Source organism: Dermacentor andersoni, chromosome 6 (genome assembly GCF_023375885.2).
Source record: "Dermacentor andersoni chromosome 6, qqDerAnde1_hic_scaffold, whole genome shotgun sequence".
NCBI lineage: Eukaryota > Metazoa > Arthropoda > Arachnida > Ixodida > Ixodidae > Dermacentor > Dermacentor andersoni.
In genome coordinates this window covers 137423285-137445938 of record NC_092819.1, presented here as the reverse complement: position 1 = coordinate 137445938, position 22654 = coordinate 137423285, and the positions used below count along the sequence as shown (strand labels likewise).

Here is a 22654-nt window from a genome sequence, read left to right as displayed (position 1 = left end):
AAACATCAGCAGCAACTGGCCAGCTTGGACAGCCTGGCCGACAGGCCAGACACTTGTTCGTAACCTCTGCTTGCTCCCCATTTCATTATGCCTAATACAGCTGCTGCTGTTCATCATCATCATCCTCATCATCATTCGCCTTCTTTCAGCTTTCTTCTATATATTGATCTACCGATACTTCTTGCTTTGGTATATGTTGTCCTCTTTAGAAAATCCTGCAGTGCGGCGACGCTACCAATTGTATTGCGCAACCTTATCATGGGTGATAAAGAGAACTTCAGCTATTGGGAGGTACAGGAAAAAAGAATCCTGAACCATTCCAATGTGTGAAGGAGGAGGACCAGCGAAGCTGTGTAGCACACGACAAGGAATTGACACAGAGTTTTGAACACATTTATTGTCTTGATCGGTTGTCATCGTCACGAAAGTTAGGCACAGACATATATTTTTATAAATCCGCGTTCATTCGTGCTATAAATTCGTTATATACATCCGTGTTTTCATTTCTCACATATTGAGGCAATCAGTTTGAGAACGAAATCACCGCACCGACCGTCAGTGGCCCAGTGCCGTCAGCGCTTTCTTAGAAGGAGGGGCAGTATGGGAATGCTGATATGAGCGCCAATGGAACGGATGCAGCTGTGGAAGACGACGACGACGAGCGCGCGAGCAGTGGTCCAGGGCATTGCTGATGAAGATATTGTCGCGACGCCATCTGCGCCCAACCACGATGACGGCGAAGACGACGACCTCTTGCGTGCAAGCGAGGTGCCAGAGAAGAAGAAGCCTGAACTGAGCGCTTGTCCTCATTCTCTCGATTAAATACCTCTCTCCGCTCTTGTCTCCAGTGAGCCGCGACAATATTTTTTGCTCACACTGATTTGTTGACGGACACGAGAAATGCACGAAACCCTATCCATAAAGGGCGTCGCTGTAAAAGCCAATTAAGAAATTATTAAACGAAGAGCGACTAGAACCCGCCAATCGAGGCACACGGGGAAGAGAAGAATAATGGTCACGCTCTGCATTTCGAACGTGCCACGCGGTGTAGCAGCTGCAGCACCGGCCGCATCGAAAGCGGATCGGCTTCGCCACACCGATTGTTAAAGCTCCCGGAGCAATTTGTCCTTTCCGAAGCGCGCATTCACCGCAGAACGCTGTTCAAGCGCCACCGGAGACCGGGTCGAGTTGAAGAGCGCCGCCATGCTAGAGACCGGGACGAGCGCTTCCTGCACCTGCAGCAGCAGCAGCAGTGACAGCAGTTCGAGCTCTTCAGACGCGGACGTGGACCCGTTGGGCGGCGGCAGCCGCATCGCACGGCCGCCGAGGCGGCCGGGCTTGCAGCGCCTCGAGTTGCACGAGCTTCACGAAGTGCGCCAGATGCAGGCGGTGGTGCGCCTTGCTGCCGATGCGGCGGCTCGTGGCGATGGCGCAGGCACCGCGCTGGACCCGCTAGGCCTCGCAGAGCCGGCGCCGATGAACCAGGTCAGATAAGCACGTCGAGCCCGAGAGTTAGACCAGCGTGTGCCGTGTGCGCATGTTGGAGCATACACGGGGTGTTTCAGCGAGCACTTTCAAAAATCTTTAGAAGTTGACTGTGGCAGATATCACAATTCTAGTTCATGAGCTGGCGTAGTCGAAGCGGTGGACATTACTTGCACAAAAAATTGGGATGGAAAATCTGCTAATTAATAAACGTCCATTATGTTTTAACTAATTGCATTATGGCCCATATTGCAATTCACAAATTATAGCCGTGGAATTCGCAAGGCGAAAGATACACTTGGAACGAATTTCCAAGATGACATCAGTTTCGACATATAAATTTCCGAACTTTACGGAGAAATGCATTGGCGTTTCAGTTAAATTGTTAAAAAAACGTCGTTTCATGTACTGAAGCACAAAAGTAACTGGAATGCCAATGCATTTGTCAGCAAAGTTCGGGAATTTATATCTCGAAACTGGTGTCGTCCTGAGAATTCGTTCCAAGTGGATCCGCCTCGCGAAGTCCACTGCTAGAATTTGTGAATTGCAATAAGGGTCATAAGATAATTAGCTAAAATTAATTAGTGCATTCTTGTTAATGAGTCAATTTCCTATTTCATGTTCTTGATAAGGTAGTGTTCGCAGCTTCAAGTAGACCGGCTCATAAACTAGAATTGAGCCATCTGTCACAGGAAACCTTTAAAAATGTTTGAAAGTGTTCGCTCAAACGCCCTGCATGTAGGGTAACGATATCGGGCGTTTACGTTGAAGCGATGCGCACTTGCGCTGCTAAAACCGAGGTCATGGGTTCGAACCCGGGCGGCTGTCGCATGCAAAAACGTTTAGGTGCGCGTTAAGTAAACTCCAGGTGGTCCAGAGGCCTCCTCTAAGGTGGCGCCTATCATAGCCCTTCAGTACTCAAGGTCCATAGCTGGTAAGGCAACATCTTTGAGAGAACTGCGTGTTTGCCTGTCGCATCTTTTGCGCTGTTCCCTTCAATGACACAGCCACAGTGTTACTTTGGGACGTTAAACGCCATGCATCAATCAATTAAAAGATCAATTGCGGCTGAAGTTCGTAAATAGCAATATGTACGACAGTCTTCCGTTAAAACAAAGCTTTCTTTATTAGTTTATTATGCATTTTGATTTATTGCGCAGGTGATGTCCGCCTCCTCGAGCAATCCAGTTCAATGATTAGAAATGTGCTATTTCCCACAGGAAACTTTTAGAGCCCCGCCCTTAGACGCGCGTTCATGCGTTGAGCTTCGGAGTACCTCGGCGTCCCTCGTCGTCCCTCGTAACCGAGCAAACGAGCAGAGCGAAACAGAACAGAGCAAATGCGGAGCGTAGCGGGGGATGAAAGGCGGAGATAGCGAAGAGAGCGCGAGGAGGAAAGTGCAGGAGAAGGTTACAGTGAAAGCATGAGGTGGAAAGCGGGAGGAGAGCATGGCGAAAGGGTGAGGAGCAAAACAGAGTGCCGCACGAGACTATGAGATGACGCCATAGTACCAGAACGCAAGCGTCGGCGTCCTTCGTAGCCGAGCGAACGAGCATGGGAAAGGATGAAATCGAACGCGGAGCACAGTGGTGGACGAAAGACGGCGGTAGCGAAGAGAGCGCGAGGACGAAAGCGGAGGAGGAGGTTATAACGAACGCGTGAGACGGAATGCGTAGTGCCTCGCAAGACGGGCTCTGCGACGACGATGGCTACTAGATGGCGCCAGAGTAGCGTGCGTCGTTTGTTCACCGATGCCACCACTGACAGCATGTATGGAAACAAAGTGCTGCATGTGCGGAGGTCTGTCAACGGCGGCTGCTGTGAATCGCAACCACGCGTCACCCACGCACAGCCTCTCGAGATTTCCCGATTATCAAAGCAGTTGCGCCACACTTCGCTCCGTTTGCAGCGTGCGACACGAGACAGCCTGTCCGCGCCAGCCAATTGTATCACGAAATGAAAACACGTATAGAGCTTTGCTCAAATTTTTCGCTAAGGAGTATCGTAATCGTCCGTGAAATAAAAAAAAATGTTAGTATTCGACCGTTGAGACGCTGTGCACTGTCTCTGCGGTCGGGAAGACTACGTACAGCATCAGTTCTGTCATCATTGTCCTCCTCATCTACACCAAGATGCGTGAAAATGTTTAAGTCCAGGCTGGTCTGCGCGGGAACCAAATCGTAGGAAAGTTTAGGGAAGTGATCGCCGATGAGCATGGCATCGATCTCAGTGGAAGCTGCCATGGTGACTCTGACTTGCAGCTGGAATGCATCAATGTCTACTACAATGAGGCTTCCGGAGGCAAATACAAGGTCCTATATTTTTGGTTGCGCCTGTTAAAAAAAAAAAAAGGATTTCGCCCTCACCGCTGCTCTGTTCTTGCTAAAATTTTGCAGAAAGATTGCATGTTGGCGTCGACTTCATTTAGTATAACACTTGTCATAGTTAGTTGCCTGGTTTTTAAAAAAAATCGTGGAAATTTGCCGGCGCTTATGGGGATGCGAGTTGCTGCGGCGACGGCGCAAGCATAAACTTGTGTCGCCATCTGTCGTCATCTGCATAAAGGAGCGTTTCAGGACGGGCAGTCGCCTGTTCCAGGAGCGCGCAACACACGGCAGCCCTCTCTGAAACGCTGCTTCCTGCAAATGACGGCAAGTGGCGACACAAGTCTATGCCAAGGCTGGCTTCTCAGACGCCATTTTTCCCATAAACGAAAACAGTTTCTCATTTTTGTCTTAAAAACAGGCGATTAATCGTGCTAAGTGTTATACTAGACAAAGTCGATGCCAAAAGTCGATCGTTGTGCAAAATTTGAGCAAGAACGGTGCATCGGTGAGCGCAAAATCTTTTTTTGAACACGCGCAGCCAAATATTCAGGACCCTGTACCTGCCTCGTGCCATCCAGCACCACGATTTGGTAGCGATGGCGTTTCCCGATGGTAATGCCTTTCGGCGCTTTTCGTGTTCGTGAGTGGCTGCGTTCGACACTTCGCCTGCGGTGGAGCGTCTTTTGACCACTCATGAACGCGAAAAACGCGACAGGCATTACCATCTGGAAAAGGCATCTTTCATCTTTCATTCATCTGGAGGGGCGCGAGTAACAACTATGTTAAGGGCCACTTCACAGACGTCGACGAACTGGTGGACTCTCCTCGACGTTATCTGCAAGGAAGCCGTGGGCTCTGACTGCGCACAAGGCTTCCAGCTGACCTGAGATATGCACGGTAGCCGCGGTAGCCATAATAGGCTACCGCGGCGATATGATGCCCGCGGCTGTGGTTAATCACGAAAGGCATTTGCTTAATAGAAACTTTGTGAACACCACCCTTGACCAGTGTGTAGCTGCATAGATGCTGTACGCCACAGCTCTCAATTTGGACCCGTATTACACCAATGTCGCATAGACATGGCGTAGTGGGAAACGAAAAAAGTTTTCTGTGTTATTTGGTTTGTTAACATTCATCACCATTAACAGTAGAGTACGCCCGAACAATACAATTGCTACAACTATTAGACTATCACTACTGCTACCAAACACGTAATACTGATGGCATACTACAGACCTCTGCTCTCATAAACTGCTATATAAAGCGACGTCTCTGCGCCTACATTTACATTCGCAGGAACGCAATGACGTCGAAGTAGTGGTTCGACCAGGGAATTGGTACATGAGCCGGAGATTCCAAGCAGTGCTTTCCACCACGGCCATCCTCTGCAGCGTCGCTCTTCTGATTTATCTTGGCTCGACTCTATGGATTCGCATAAAGTACCGCGACATTCTCCGCGCCAGCACCCGAAGGGCTTATGCAGAACATGCGGACCTTCCCCTGTTTTCAGGCTGCGACGAAATGGCATGCCAACTCTACCTGGCTGCTATAAGAACTTCCATCAACAAGTTGCAAGACCCCTGCATAGATTTCTACGGGTATGTCTGTGACGGCTGGAAGCATCAACACCGTCTGCTCTCTGTTGTGGACGCGGCTGAAGATACAATGTACAAACGCGCGCTCAACGTTATCCAACAGGCTTCCCAGGACAGCCACAACCAGGCTCAAGCCGTTTCGTCTGTGACAAGCGTCGAGAAGAAAGTGGCCGCCCTAGCCAGGTCCTGTATTGAACTTTCGGAGAGCAGCCTGCAAGATCTGAGAAGGTTCATGTTCGAGCGTCACCTGCCATGGCCCGAAAAATCTCGCTGGGACCCACTAGCGATTCTGCTCGACCTGTCTGGAAACTGGAACGTTCATCTCTGGTTTCAAGTCCACATCAGACTGTCTCCACTTGGCGTCGGTAGCACCGAGCCGGTACTGAAGATTGTTCCCAGCGCCGCCTTTCGCTCGTGGATGGCTACCGTGCGTGCATTCGCCGGCTATCCAACAGGGTCGGCGCCATGGCTTCGCTACCACATGTACATTCGCAAGATGCTGCGCCTGTTCGACGGTTCAGAGTCGGCCTTTAGCGAAATCGTCTCAACCATCGAGGCAATGGACACGCTCACACTAGAATCGCTGGGACCTGCCATGAACGTGCCTGAACCGAGAATAGTGCGCATGTCCATCCGCAACCTTACCGAGACGGCGACTCTCCGCATTGCAAGCGGTCGCCTGGTCCTCCTCTTCAACGAGCACTTCATGTGGGCACGACGCTTCTCGCCCAGCGATATCGTGCAAGTGGAAAACCTGGGTCTGTTGCGGTCTGTCGTCTACATCCTGGGACTCGATACCGAGACGCAAGAGGCGTTAACCCTGAGCCTGGGACTTCGCGTCGCTCACGAGCTGGGCTGGATGGCCCACAGAGAAATCGCGGACGCCACGCTCGAGCTCGCAGGTCTGCCTCCGTCGGCTCACACGCGCCGCTGCCTCGTCCAGATCGAAAGTACAGTAGGCGTCGGATGGCTCAGTCTGTTTCCCAAGCATCAGGAAGCCGAGTCCTTCGTTCGAGACGTGAGAGACGTCCTCATTGATGCCGTGGCTGGTCGAAGTAAGGCGTTTCTTCGGCTCTGTGCCTATAGTACCGCTACCCCGTTGAACAGGGACAGCTTCCTGGCCAGCGTGCTTCCAGAACCGTCACGCCGAGCTCGCTTCTTCATTGACTGGCTGAATCTGATGGTGGGGCGCTGGCGGCTGCAGGAGCAAGACATCACGAATGTTCTCAAGCCGGGCTCTTTGCTCTGCCATCAATGGAGTTTTAAAGGCGTACTCACGGTTGCGGAGGACTACTTAGTCTTTCCTTTCTACCACTCGGACCTACCGCCAGCTGTCAACTACGGCGGCGCTGGCCGGCTAATTGCTGACGAAGTGCTCAGGGGCTTGTTTCACGAGCTGGCGTACAACCAAAGCCACAATCGAAGCAACCGAGGCCGCACAGGGTTCTTTGAACATTCGAACTACACCCTGCCGTCGGATTGGCCCCCGTACCACGTGGACACCAAGGCTCTCCTGGCCGCCCTGTCTGCGTATAGGCTAGCTGTCGTGCAAGACTTGAGCAGTGCGTATGCCAGGTTGTCGAGCCTCGCTCAAGACAGACTTTTCTTTGTGTCATCGTGCTACGCGGTTTGCTCTAGCAGCCACTACTCGGACCCCTTGTACGGGGACGCGAGGCGCCGTTGCAACGAACCCGTTAAGCAGCTGTCAGAGTTTGCAGCAGCATTCCAGTGCAAGGTGCCATTCACAAAACTCTAGATATGACTTGAGTTTCCTTTTTTTTCTTTTTGGCTTATTTCACTTGCATATACGTTTCTCAATATTCCCATGCCGGGCGCATACGGCTTATGAAACACTTGCGGAGCATCGCAGCACCATATGCGGTATCTTTAATGCGTGGTTAGTTTAAGTATGCTCTAAAAGACGCCGTATCCTATTTAGGATACTTGATAGAATGGCTCGATACTGCAGTTTCGATTATGTATCGCGGTCGCACTTTCACAACCGTCAGGTGCACTATGTATTAGGGTGTGTGAACATTGGAAACTTTCGAATAACGAATCAGTGTCCTATTCGATTCAAAGACCGAGTTGAATAGTCGCATTTCCTAAATGCGATTAATTGTGAAAATTTTTCGTATATTTCAGAACGTCAACCGCGCCCAAATAAATGTAACATTGGAGCAAAAATACACTAAATTTTCACCCGCGCGGGCACAGTGCAGACATAAAACATGAGAACATGAGGCTACGCTACTTAGGTAGCCATACTTAGGTAGCCATACTTAGGTAGCCACACGCTCTACAGCGATAACTCGCACTCTCTGAAGAGCCTGTCCATCTGAAGACACTATACTCGTAGCTCCTAATGCTCCATTTGTGCTTTATTAAAACAACGCTTCATAACGTATTATGACAAACTTCCTAACGTTAAGACTACTGGGATGTGAACTTCGTTTTATATTAATTGTAATAGACACTGTTCATGGTTCGAATACTATTAGAAAAGTATTAAATTTTTTATTCGATTTGCTTATGGCACTATTCGATTCGTATTCGATTCGATACCAAATATCACTATTCGCACGCACCTGCTACATTTACGACATCCCACACGACTTTCTGAGCCGTTCGTGACACCGGAAAAACTTTAATCACGCCGCTGCATTTATTTTCATGCTTTAGATTCAGATTCAGATGGTTTCTTGTTTTCAATTTTTTCCGAGATTCTTTTTTTTTCCAGAAACATCCCGTTCTTCTAATTAAAAAAAAAATTGCAGCTCACATCTTACGTTGACTCTCGATGACAATGCGATTAGCATTCAAGCTGTGTTGTGACAGACAGTATTTCGGAAGTCGCATTATTCGCACCTTTGGCGTATCACTATTTTTCGAGGGAGGAGGGGCCAAGCCTTCCCCTTTCCCTCCCTATCTGTCCTATATAGTATATTTAGCTTCAGCTGTACTTTTTGGACTTTCCAGCATTCCGCCGAGAGTGGTTGCTTTCAAAAATGGGGGGGGGGGTGGGGGGCAAATGACATACCTTGCCCCACACTTTTGACAATGGGGAGGCAAGTGTTCCCCCCCCCCCCCCCCCCGGTAGATACGCCTATGACAGGCACACATGCGTCAAAGGAACAAAAGCGTGCGCGTACACAAACAAATAAGAATATGCATATATTTTAAAGATCGCTTTTGCGCATTTTATCTTTACGCGAAATAAATCTAGCACTGCGAAAGTCGAGCGTCATACTTTTGTTCTTACAAGACATCGTGACGAACATTTAATAAACAAACAAGGAAATTTCTTGTATATTAACGACTCTCGTCCATACTCTCTTCTAAGTTACTAACTTTTGTAAAGTCTCTGAATTCCCCTATATATTAGCCTGGCATTAAGGCATTTTTGTCATTGATATGTCCAATTCAAAAGAGTGAGTTCATGAGATCTGTGGGCCTAGAAGACCTTTACGGATCTGACTAAGTGAGGTCGAGTGAACCCGGCTGAGTAGAATTTGGTGAGTCTCAGTCGGAGTGAGCCCAGCTAAGTATAGATCTGGTGAGCTTGATTACCAGTGAGCCTGACTGAGTATAGTTCTGATGAGTTTGAGTCCGCGTGATCCCGGCTACGCAGAATATCGGTGAGTCAGAGACTCAGCGAGCTCTAAGCAAAAAAATATAATTTGTGAGTGAGTCTGAGTGAGCTCCGTTTATTTTGCTGACCTATGGTCAAGCGCCTATAAGGAAAGAAGTGTAGCACGCTTTGACAATAGGAATGGCACTAAACAATCAGTGTTGCAAACTAAGCTCGCGGATCAAGCAGATGGTTTTACTGAAATTGTATAAAACGTATGGTAAGAGAATGATGGTAGCCTTTTCAGCGAGAGGGTGAGGTTGGGGAGGGCGGATAATTTTTTTATAGGTGAGGATGAGGGTGAGGAAGGGCGGTAAAAATTTTCAATCTAATGGTGAGGTGAGGAGGATACCGGCATAGTGAGGGTGAGGGAGGAAAAGAAAAAGAATGAAGGCATTTGCCCACCTCTTGTCGCGGCGTAGTGGTTTTGACGTTCTGCTGCTAAACCGGAGGGCGTGCGATATCAAATCCCGGCCGTGGCGGCCGCATTTCGATGAGGGCGAAACGCAAAAAAAACGCCCTTGTACTTTTCATTGGATGGCCATTAATTAAAGAAGCCCAGGTGGTCAAAATTAACCCGCAGTCCCCCACTACGGTGTGCCTCATAATCACATCATGGTATTGGCACGCAGAAAAATCCAGACTTTAATTTATTAACTCGCCTTCATTAAAAGAAATTCTTATTCTAAGAGGAGATAATAAAGAAGGGAAGATAATGAAAAAGGCGGCAGATCCCACGCCCTATGGGAACCGATGTTATGCGAACCAGTGTGCTGCGAGCCTGCCAATTAAGTTAACGAAACGACCATGAGAGCACCAAGGCGTAGGCGGCTGTTTCATGGCCTAGATGACACACATGTCATGATATTCATGTCGTGCCTATGATTTATGTTCATCATACGCTCTTGTCATACTATGCCAATTTTGGTACTTATCAAGTTCACGGAACGAAGATGAGAGCACCAAGACCAAGACGGCTAGATAAATTCTGTGAAAGTGGCAAATGTTGCCCATGAAGTGCTTTGCATTTAAAATGATCTATGGTCTCATCCTCTCCACAGATTGGGCAAGAGAGGAGGGCGCCAGGCCAGCCCTGTTATAATAAAAATGTAATAATGGTGTTTGCCAACTTAATCAGGTAAACATCACTTCAGTTTTTCTGGTGGTACAAACGAATTTTTTGTGCCGAGGGGATAGGACGTGTCGATATTCGGGAAAAACTGCTGCAGTTGGGTTCAAAATGTCTTGAGCAATTGCATATCTCCTGAATGTTGTAGTAGTTAAGTAAGCTGATGTAGGAAGTAATTAATGACAGGGCATTGCCACTGAGGGCCGCTCTCGCGAGATTTTCAGCCATTTCGTTCACAGATAATCCCTTATATCCAGACACCCAAAGTAATCTAGTTAAATTTGTATGGGCAGGCGCGATAAGGGAACGTCTTTTTCGCCATTTCATAGACTGCCGCGCCCTACAGCGGTAACTGCGGCATCTTTGGTACTTGCCTTGAGCCACGAGCCAAAGAAGAAGAAGAAGAAGGAGTAGCTTGAACGTTCCGTCGAATCCTTGCTTTCTTAGGGGCTTCCCAATGAAATGCCCGCTGACGAAGCCTCGTGCACCCACGTTCACCGCGTTTTCGTTGCGTGCTTGATTCTGCTAGCACCGCTGTTTCTATTCGGCTTCGCGGCGCTCCTGTGGGCCCTGGTGCGCGCCATCGTAGGCACTTCGTCCGAGCCAGGCCCTGAGGTCCCGCCTTTCTGCTGCCCCGAAGCTATCGCAACGGTAATCATGCTGTCCAACCTGACGCTGGACCCCTGCAACAACTTCATCGGCTACGCCTGCTACAAGAAGAACAAGAACAAGGTGGACCGCCAGGCGATCGTGGAGCGCGCACTAGCCTCGTCCGTGCTTCACCCGACTCTTCAGGGCAAACTGCGCTCGCCTGTCAGCGACATCCTCAGGATGCACCACGAGAGCTGCCTTGCCTCCGCCGTCGGCAATCTGTTCACCGCGGAGCACGCAGTGAAAGCCGTCGTCGACCTGTTTCGGCGCTGGTCGGGAACGATCTCGCCGCACGCCGTGGACCTGATCAAACTTGTCGGTCTGCTACACTTCCGGTACTACATCTTCAGCGTCTTTAGAACTGACAGCGTACGGTGGCACGAAAGGAACGAAACGGTGTTCGTCATCGCCGCTCTAGCCGCGCCACACATACTGACGGCCGGCACTTCCTATCCCACAGAGTTCACGAAAGTCATGTTCGACACCGCGAACAGTTATACGGGTCTTAACGTTACTCGCGCCGCCTTGACGGCTTTGGTTGCGCGATTGCAAGCCGCACGCAGTGTTTTCGACGGGAATATCTACGCGGGCAAGTTTTCCTTCCTGGACGAAGCGTTTCCTAACGCAGACATGTCCTCGTGGAAGGTAATTCTGAGGACCTTCGCACTGATTGGCCTGGAGGATCCCTCCAATATCGTGAGCATCGTAGAAGTGCTCGTCGACAAGGGCGCCACCGTCCAGGCAGCGGCGCTCGTCTACCTCTCTGTCCATACGGCGTGGTCCATGTTTGCCCGAGAAATCACAAATATGGAGGTGGCCGCTAGCCTAGTGGCCTGGGCGGCTTTCTGCGGTGAGGAGATCGTGAAACTGTTTCCACTCTGGGACGTGTTGTTGACGCAGCAGATGACCAGTGCCGACCGAGACGCTGTCGTGCTGCCGTTATTCCACAGAGTCGCCGACGCCGTGCTTGCGGCCGCTCAAGTCACCTTTCCCGCATAGCTAAACTCGAGCGAGGTTCGCAGGGTGGTGCGAGGCGTTCGCGTCGTATTGGCCGTGGACATGACAGCACCGTACTCGCACCACCTGCCCGACGCGAGCGATAACTACTTCGAAAACGTGCTGGAATTTCGCGATTTCCATTTCAAGGTGAGCACTATCCAAAGGACGATTAATGAGGACAGAAGTTCACTACGTACACGTAGGCTTGAAGTAATCAACAGTCATCCGACAACACGTGTTGCTTGGCCTAAAGCGGCACTTCAGCGGCAATCCTTGTTCAACAACTCTTGATTGTCTTAAAGACATATTAGTAAGCCCGATTATTATCGCACCGTGTAAATCAGGAGGCCTAATTAGCACATTTCTATAGTACGTGACATTAGATGTAAGCGAGAATTGCCAGGGCTTTTCCTGCTTACCTGACGGTGAAAAAAAAAAAAAGGTTCTGTGCAAAAGAAAAAAAAAACGATCATCTAGCGAAGCAGATTTCGAGGCGAAGAAGGAGCCGTGCACGCACTGTTACACATTTCGAGCGTTTAGGCAACAAAATGACATTACGGATTCCAGTGCAACTTTATCTCAGTCACCGAGTACCCTCGTCACCGATTTCGCAAGCCGCGCGTAGGGCCAGAGAAATGCGCGCCTGTCCTAGTAAGTACAGCCACGCTCTCCTGCGTGCGCGTTGTGCAGTACTCTCGGTGAATCCGAAATTCAAGGTGTCGCCGCGTTTTCAGTCGTGCGTACTCACGTACATGGCTGCGACAGTATAGGCCTATCATATCAGTGTATATACGACGTGTTCATTCTCAAATGTTTTGATCCAGTAGTAGTGCAAAATGGTTTACTTGAAGCCGGGAGGTATAAGTTAGGCGGCGCAGCGGCACGAGAGAATAACAGAACATTTTAACAGATACAAGAGCGATACCGTCACCCTCCAGTGCTCTGAGGAAGTTTGTTTTCATTCTTTCAGGTGAGACGCATCAACGCTGCGCGGGGCCTCTCAGGGCTGCACAGGCTCAGACATAACTTGTTCCAGGCGTTTGTCAGCAGAGCGGGTAGTCATATCGTCATCTCGGCCGGCGTCTATACGCTCCTCAACTTCAACGCCACCCACAGAGGCAACCGCACTCGAGTCAACGGCGCCGCTGTGAACAATGCCGCTGTGCTCGGCGTCCTGCTCGCCGACGCTCTCTGGGACGCGCTGATCGACAGAAGGAACTGGGATTTCAAGACTGGTGAAAAACTGTTCTTTCACGCGTACTGTATGAGAGAGATCCTCGGACGCCACTCGGCCCCCGATCTGAAGCACGCTCTGCTGTCGCTGCAATCCACGGCCCGCGCCGTTGCTGCTCCGGGTTGGCACCGGAGGGCGCTGGCGTTCGGCTACTACTTAGCTACTACTAGAGTTACTGCATATGCTACCGCTACCTTTGGTAGCATATACAGTAACTCTAGCTACTACCATCTTTCGGCTAGTCAAGTATTCTTCATGCTTTTTGTCCTGCACCACTCGTGCCAGACTCTCGACTTGGACTACGACGATGATGGGCTGAGCCTGTCGGAGTCCATTCGGCACACCGGAGAGTTCTGCAATGGCTTTGGTTGCGCGTCGCAGCCGCAGATCGACTGGGCCACTGCCTGTGAAGAGCCTTCTGAAGACAGACGCACTGGGCTTCAGTTCCACCTATCACGGATGCGTGGCGCGAAAGCTGTGCATCAGCCGGGGTGCACGCATCATTTCATTTGATAGTAGCGAGGTGCTAAGGGATACAAAAGAAACAGAACTAACATTTGTTTTACGTTTCGAGTTGTCGCGCATCCTATTTTTCTTCATCGATACCTCGTGAAATGCTTTCGTAGTTATTGGCGCTTTTCAAGTTTGTACCGTGGAAGTAACTTCAACTAGGATCTCAAAGTGCTCCTTGTCTGTCACGTTATTTAGCTGCTTTGTTCTTGTGCGCCTGCTGTGTCGAACACGTACACTGCTACTTGAATCCGGTGAACGCGCGCGACATTGTTCTCTTTGATTCTGGATTTTCTAATGAGCTATTCTTGCCACTTTGGTTTTGCATTGATTCAGTTATTTCCTGCCAGTTTCGCGAACCTCAGTGATTTAGAATGATGACTTCAGTGGTGTTTTACTATGGACGTAGTACTTGTGAGCTGCCGTTTCATGTATGTTGAACCAAGATGCGACATCCTCTTATGCTTGCCCTAGGTGCTAGAGTTATGCCTTCTTGAATCACCTGTTATGAAACTGCTTGATAGCCTGTGGAACGGGCCGCATGTATCCGCAGTTATTCCTGAAGGGTGTGTCGTTTAGTATGTTGCCGTTCCCAGTCGTTTTAACTTCTTACATTGCAAACATTGTTTAATGTCCAGACCACGACCTGGCCTGTGCGTGTGATGTTCTAAATTCTTATTTTCATTCTTTTCGGTGTTAGTGTTCTCTATGACCCACCCCTGCCTAAAGCATCGTACATAAGTTGGCATTGCTGCGAAAATAGAAGGTTTGCTTTGATGAATCTATAAAGAAAAAATGGTAGGCGACGCTAATCTTTGACTTAGGTGTCTCTTAGCGGCACTCGCACCTGGGCGTTGGTGGTCTAGGTTAAGCGAGTGAAAGCCTTTCGCCTGGCACGATATGCGGGCGAGAAGGAAGGGAGGGCGTGGGGGAAGCGCAGCGCGCGTCGCCTGGCGGGGCGTAGCCCCCTAGCGAGCAGCGCACGAAGCGCACCTTACGCGTCCTCTCCGGTGATGACGTCAGAGCATGTAACAAGTGCGCATGCGCAGCTGTTGCGAGGAAGCGAGCGAGCGAGCAGGTAAGCGCCGGGAGAGGAGAGAGAGGAAGGCGGGACATCACATCCGCGCTGCTCGATAGATGTTCAGTCTATGCCAGGCAATTGTTTTCTATTGATTAGCCGGTTTAATATTATGCCACCTTCTTACAAAAGCACAAGTGCTCCACGCCAAAAAAAAAAAAAAAAAAAACTGCGGCTGTGATTAGATAGAGTGCTATGGCGGACGACAAGTGTAACGGTCGGTATAAGTTAAACGGAGGCGCGTGGAAAGGAGTCCTGGCTTCTGTACTGGCGCATCAAAATTCGCATCAAATTCGCTGCGCCGGGCAACGTTGGCGCCGGGCGTCTACATGGAAGTGAGGAGGTATTTGCGTTGTCGGAGCTCTGCGACGGCTCCGGAATGACGTTACAGGACCCCAGGGGCGAACACAAGGGAAGGGAAGTGACCTTGACCATACAGCGTAGGTCGGAGCGATCAGCTGCGGCGGCAATCAGCAACGCGGCGTCCGCGCGCTTCCCTGCTGGGCTGTTTAGCGTCGGAGTCCCTCGGAGTGTCTGGGTGGTGCAGACGGTATCTTGTTCTGTCATACCGCTTCTTCTGTTGGCTACGCGGCTTACAAGGTGTGCCAGTTGAGTCTCGGTAGCCTGAAGTTTCCGTAGTGTTCTGACTCCTGAGCTGTCTTTTGGGATGTTTAGGCCAAGAATCCGGAGGGAGTCGATTTGAGGGATAGGGACGCCATCAAGAGAGACTTCCGATTCCGTAAGTTTACATACTGGGGATCTTCCTCGGGTTCAGATTTTAAGTACTAGGAGTTCACATTTCTCCGGTGCGCAGACAAGTCCGCAATTTTTTAGGTCAGTGTTGGGGTACTCTACGACTTCGCGGAGGACGTCCTGGTGCTGTTCTGGGGAGCCGCTTCGAATTCAGATTGTTATATTGTCGGCATACAGGGAGTGCCGTATGCCGTCGAGTTTATCAAGAACCTTCGGGAGTTTCGGCATAGCGATGTTAAACAGAAGGAGCGATATAAGTGAACCTCGCGGGGTGCCTTTTTCTGCTACTCGAAATTTGTCCGTCTTGAGGTTTCCTAGGTCGATGGGCGCCGTACGGTTCGTCGACAATGCTTGGACGTAGTTGTATGTAGGCACCCCACAGCTGGTGTCTCGTAGATTCTGGAGAATGGCGGCGTGCCCTAAAAAAAAGTATTTTTAGGCTCGCTCATTGACTACTCTTTGTCCAACCTTTCTTGTGTCCCCCACAAGTTTTCGTTGTTTGACCTCATATCACACATCATTACTCTGAAGTACCTTTTTTCGAGAACTTTAACCTGCAAGTAAACAGAACGCTAATTAAAGCTGTATTTCACAAAAATATATTCTTGCAGACGATTGCTGAAGCTGACTGGTCACGTGTGTCATCTAAACATGACGCCGTCTTTATACACTGAGTTTTTCTATAATTTCGACCTGCATTCATTCTTCTACTCAAATGGTTACCATGCCACGCACAAAAAAACTTATTTTTTGCATACATCCACGTTAACTACTAGCATTCTGCGAAGTTTATGACATAAGGGGCGCTATAACGCAAAACTATTCCAAAATGTTTTATTCCAATCTCCTGACGTCAAATTTGCGTAACCGCCAACGCAAGCTTCTTGCGGTCACCCGCAGGGTTGTCTGAATGGACCAATCAAACGCTCTCCTCCTGCAAAGGAGGTCACTTATGTTTGTTTGAAAAACGAATAACATTGCCTACACCGAGTGGCTTGTCTTATCTAATTGGCTGACAAGGGCGAGGAGCACGCTAAAGTGGAGAGGGTCTCGATGGGGCCGAGTCACTGCATTGAAGATCGATAAACGGATGAAGAGGCTGGTGCCGACGTCTGCGATTGGTAATGATAATTATGTGCATTCAGTACTTTTTCCAGCTGATATTATATTTATGTTTCAACAGTCATTATAACAAGAGGCGCCCGTACAGTGCTTCAGTCTTAGGCTGGAACTTAGGCTGGAAATCGCCACACTCAGAAAGACAACTCACATTTAAGGCGGCACAAGCAAAACCCACACATGCGGCACAACAACAAGAACACACGAAAGCGGCGCCCTCTACGGACAAAACACTACAACTCCTAGTACAACAGATGCAAAGCGTCCAAAACTTTCAAGAACAACGCTGATTTACAGGGACTTAAAGGATACGTAGAAGAAACGCTAGCCCGATAAAGCCCACTGCGTAAAAGAGCTAATAGCAATCCCAACACACCGTCGGTGAAGAAAGCCAAGCATGGTATAATCTCGGACTCGACGGAAGTCAAAAGCGAAATCAACAATGGCCAGTAAAACGCCCAGAACAGCAGACGCCGCTGAGAGATGACACTGGAACTGCTGCTCTTTCCAAAGAAGAGCGGCAGCGCTACAGACACATCAATTCGGCCATAGGTGTTACCGTGTATTTCGCTGTGACCGTTCTTTTGGTCGCGGCGGTGGTGCATTAATCGCTGTGTCCGACAATCTAGAATGCTTTGAAGTTAGTGTTGATACTACATCGGAGTTCGAATGTGTGCAGGTTACAATTAACAATAAAGCTCTTTTATTTTGTGCATGCTACCGCGCACCATCTACGCCCGTCGGCTTTTCTCACGACGTTCATGATATTCTGAACATAATTGAAACAAAGTTTGCTGATCGTCCTATTTTTATTTTTTTGTGACTTCAATTTCCCGAACATTAACTGGTCTAGCCCTTCGGTAGACGGTGACGGATCCTCTGAGTCGGCAAGTTTTTCGGCCCTCTGCACCTTCTTCTCGCTAACACAAATGGTTACCCAGCCGACAAGGACGACAGCTACCAGCTCTAATGTATTAGACCTTTTGCTAACGAGCGCCCCAGATGTTGTTTCCGAGGTAAAATACTTGCCAGGCTTAAGTGATCATTCTTTACTGCACATCACGTTGAATTTACCGTCGAATAAAACGCCAAATAAAACGAAAACCATTTACAATTATGCTAAAGCAAATTTTTCTTCAATTAATGATGGCCTCCAGCTTTTTCTCGACGATTTCGTCCCGGCATGTGCCGATCGATCTGTTAACGACGATTGGTGCATGTTTTAAAAAAAAATCTGAATGAATTAATCGAATTGCACGTCCCTCGTAAAATCATCACGACTAATCGTAGGTCCCCATGGTTCACTAGTTCCTTAAAACGCCTCGGGAACAGAAAAAGGCGGTTATATGTCAGGACAAAGTGGTCCGGAAAATCAGAGCATTGGTCATCCCTAAGAGCCGCGGTTAGCACTTATAAAAAATCGTTAAAAGATGCTAAACAACATCTCTTTAATGTCACACTGCCATCATTTCTTTTAACTGATACTACAAAATTCTGGAACGTTGTTAATGGGTCAGATCAGCCGTCAAACTCTCTCATGGATTCTCAATCAAATCCCATCCCTAACAGTGACAGTGCTAAAGTACTTAATGAGACTTTTGCTGTCCCTTTTAGCGCATCACTACCAGACTATACTCTCAATATCGTATTTACAATGGATCCCATTCGTTCTGACTTTGAAGGCATCATAAGTATCATAGATCGTTTAGAGTTATCCTCTTCATGTGGTCCCGATGATATCAGCACTAAAAGGCTGAAAAACATTAAAGTATATTTTTTCATCATACTGTCGAAAATATTTGAGCAATCCCTTCAAACTTGCGACCTCCCTGACGACTGGAAATCGGCTAAGGTGGTTCCGCTCCATAAATCAGGTGACAAGCACCTATCACTCAGCTATCGGCCAGTATCACTACCCAGGATTCCTTGCAAGATAATGGAACGTGTTTTCTTGTCATCCCTAGCAAACTTTCTTGAGTCATCATCCGTTTTCACTCGTGCACAGCACGGTTTTAGGAAGCACTTTTCTTGTGAAACACATCTAATAAATTTTACAAATGATATTAACTTCATACTTGATCGTGGCAGTGAGGTTGACTGCATTTATTTAGATTTTTCGAAAGCATTCGACAAAGTCTCTCACAGCTTGCTTCTTCACAAACTAAGTAAACTTAACATCGACTAAAATGTACTACGACGGATTGAATGATTTTTGTCTAACAGGTTCCAGTACGTGCACGCTAACGGCATTAACTCATCATCGGTTCCTGTGACCTCAGGCGTCCCACAAAGTTCTGTTATCGGTCCCTGGCTGTTTCTGGTATATATTTATGACTTGCCTAACAACGTAACATCCACAGTGCGACTTTTTGCCGATCACTGTGTGGTTTACCGGGAAAGAAAGAATACTAATGACCCTGCAGTACTACTCCAGGAAGACTTAGCTACTATATCTAACTGGTGTTCGCAATGGAAGATGACACTTAACGAGACTAAATGCAAAGTAATGCGTTTTTCGCGTTGCGTCAATCCGTGCCTCACTTCCTACACTATTTGTTCTCCCCTGCTAACACCGGTAACATCTCATAAATACCTCGGCGTCATTATAACGTCAAACCTAGCTTGGAAGGCACATATCATTTTTATCATCGCGTCCGCTAACCGCATGCTTGGATATCTGAAACGGAATTTTCCCTTAGCCCCGACACCTATTAAACTTCTGTACAAATCGCTTGTCCGCTCCAAATTAGAATATGCTAACTCAGTATGGGACCCTTTCACAATCTCTCTTAGCGACGCCCTCGAAGCCGTACAGAACAGAGCAGCACGTTTCATCTTCCGTAACTACGATTGTTTGTCCAGCGTCACAGAAATTAAAAACACATTTTCACTAACCCCTCTCTCAATGCGCAGGCAAATATCACGCCTGTGTCTGTTTTTTTTAAATTTACCACATGAATTCCACCCTTAAATATACGTTACTCACGCCGCCAACATATGTTTCATCCCGCCTAGATCATCCATGCAAAGTTGGTGTTGCTACAATGCCGTACAACATCCTGCAGGAATTCATTAATTCGAAGAACATCGTTGGACTGCAACCAGCTACCACGGGATATTGCACTTTCGAAAGACTTTGATGAATAAGAAGAAATTATCAACACATTATTGCTTGCCATAGCTTTGGTTCCATTTCCTGTTTCCTCGTAAGCATGCGCATTCTTATATATTTTTCCCCAGACTTGCTGCGTTCATAATTTGTACTAATGGTGGCGTTTTGCAATTTGCATCACTTTTCTTTGCGTGATTTAGCGTTTCTTGGTATATGTATACGGGGTTAATATATACGGGGTTATATGGTATATATATACGGGGTTAAATACAGTCAGACGTGTATTTACTGAATATTTACAATAATTATATCAGCTTACAAGATGGTAGCCAGCGCGCGAAAACCCAGAACATCGTCTTCTTCCGACGATGATTAAAACATCTTCGTCAGCGTGTCGCATGACTCCCGGCGGCTGAAGCACCGGCTCGGTGCTGGTGAGGAGGCGGGCGAGTGATACAACTTAAGACGCGCGACGGGGACCACGTCGGAGCGATGCGCAGTCACGGTTGGCTTAAGAGGGGCGATTTCATACGTGACGTCAGTTACTTGACGCAAGACACGGTAAAGGCCGGCAACGGGCCCGGGCCCACGACGCGGTGGAGGGGCTCGGCCTCTCTGTCCCGACGTGGGAGTGGCCCGCTGCGCGCTAGGGCGCGCCCTAAAGGACCCTAATAAAGTTTTTCATCCATCCATCCATCCGCATCGAACTAAAAACTCAGAGGCGACATACGGTAGAATATCTGTGCTCCATACAGCGACAACTCAATAAAAGAACAGGAACCTCAATAAAACAAAAAGGGGCAAGAGCAAGCCGCATAGAAGACGACGAATCGGGGACCTCTGGCACTTATCTTCCAGCACCATTACATATATATATCACTCGTAGGAAACATGGCTACCACATTGTTTCGTAGCACACAAGAACCCCCGGCCAAAACATCGAAATATGGCAATAGAGCTGCCGCTCGTTTAGCAACAAGCCGGCAGCTCTTCATAATTTCGTTCAACACCCTATAACTTTACAAGACGTGGGCAACTATGCCGTAACTTACGCAACTATTACGCCTTGGGGGACCCCAAAACGCCAAAGTACCGACGTTGGTGCACAAGCTGCTCACGGCGATCCAAACACCTACCGACATACCAGAACTGGATACTAATTTTCTCCTAATTGGCATCCTGCCCAACAAAAGCACCAAAAACAAGACCTGCATTCTCAATATCGATAGTTCACCTAAGGGCAGAGGCTCCGACATACCAGCAATCCTAATGGCGACCAAACGAGTAGCAATCGCCAGGGACACATTTGTGGTTGTGGGTGACTTCAACGCGCCCCCGACCACGTGGGAGTATGCCGCTGACTCTCTCAAAGGAAGATTCGTTCAACAAACGATAGACGACCTAAGCCTCTGCATCCAAAGCCATCCTGAGGCCCCTACAAGGACTGGCGACATTGTTAGTAGAGACACGACTCTCGGTCTCTCTCTAACCAGCAATGCCCAACATGCAACCTGGACAAATCTCAGTGAAAATCTGGGGAGCGACCACGACATCCTCTGTACAGCCTTGAACTCACCAAAAACCCTCAAAGAACTAAGCAAAGCATTAATCATTGATTGGGATAAATTTCACTAACATCAACGCTTCCGGACCTTTAACGACGAACCCACAGGCATAACCGAATGGGTAGCGCGGATTAAGGAGGCTCATGAAAACGTCTCTAAAGCAATTACTCGCACAATAGAAAACCCAGTGGTAGATCGCCACCTCGTAAGCTTATGGGATGAAAAGCGCAAAATAGCAAAGCGCTAGAAACGCCAAAAACTAAACAAAAAGTTACAAAAGCGACTCTCAGCCCTAGCGCAAGAGTCCAACGAACACGCAAACAAGCTAGAACAGGATAATTGCGTTAAGTTTTGTAGCTCCTTGCATAACACCTTAAGTACCTCCCAAACCTGGGCGGTGCTACGAAGTATTCTAAATCCACAGCAAACCAAAAAATAAAATGAGCACCGCGTAAAGAAGGTAATCGACTCACTACAAGGGTCGGGTCAATAAAGACAAAAGTCACATAAAGACGCATACGCTAGCCTGACGCCTGGTCTCCGCCAGCACGCAACTACTCCTAGGGACTATCGAGGCCAACCAAACCAGGAACTAGACGCCCCAATCACAGAGGCCGAAATTTTCGACGCAGCGCAATCGGCGCGCAGAAACACGGCTCCAGGCTCAGACAAGGTAACCAATAATATACTAAGAAACCTAGATGGTCCGACTGTTGATCGTCTGACCCAAATCTTCAATTCTCACTACTGGGAAACTGGTGAACTGCCCAAAGAATGGAAAGATGCACACATCATCCTAATCCCCCAAACCCGGTAAAACCACATCGTTGAATAGCTTACGCCCTATAGCTTTGGCGTCCTGTCTAGGCAAACTATTTGAACGAGTGATCCAACGCCGACTACAAACTCGTATTAAAAAACAAACCCTTTTCCTGCGCACCCTGATAGGCTTCAGAGAACGCCTGTCCGCTCAAGACGCCTTCTTGCTAATGAGGGAGGAAGTGCTTAACAAGGTGGCACCTGGAAACGAAAACCTAATACAGGAGCTAGATCTGAAAGGCGCATTTGACATTGCGTCCAACGAGGTCATTCTGCGGGGGCCGGGCGATATAAATTGCGATGAACGCGCCTTCACCTACATCCACAACTTCCTCGCCAGAAGAACTGCAGCGATAGCCCTATAGGAAGTATTCGATCAGAAAATTTCGAGATGCCCAACAGAGGAACCCCCCAGGAGGCAATCCTATCCCCTTTGCTATTCAGTTTAGCAATCTTCGATCTCTGTAGGCGAATAGATCAAATACCAACCTTGGCTGCACCGTATACGCACATGATATTAAGTGATGGACTTCTACAGGCTCGATCTGAAGTGAAGGCGCCAAAACGACGGTGGGCGAGGAAGGAACACACACGCACACACACAGGGCGCCTGTGTGTGTGTGTCCTAACGTCTAAAGGCTCGCTCG

The 22654-nt window shown here is 48.6% G+C and overlaps 1 protein-coding gene across 1 annotated transcript; it reads left to right on the top strand.

Moving 5' to 3' along the window:
- The first annotated feature begins 1203 nt into the window (after positions 1-1203).
- Positions 1204-14248, top strand: LOC126523562 (uncharacterized). Its single transcript, XM_055066714.1, has 2 exons — positions 1204-1485; positions 12788-14248. The coding sequence occupies exons 1-2, from the start codon at positions 1204-1206 to the stop codon at positions 13562-13564; spliced, it is 1059 nt and encodes a 352-aa protein (XP_054922689.1). The 3' UTR covers positions 13565-14248.
- The last annotated feature ends 8406 nt before the right edge of the window (positions 14249-22654 follow it).

Coding starts and splice junctions, on each gene's coding strand:
- LOC126523562 (XM_055066714.1), top strand. CDS start 1,204: ATGCTAGAGACCGGGACGAGCGCTTCCTGCACCTGCAGCAGCAGCAGC. Junction 1,486..12,787: donor AGCCGGCGCCGATGAACCAG/GTCAGATAAGCA, acceptor TCATTCTTTCAG/GTGAGACGCATCAACGCTGC.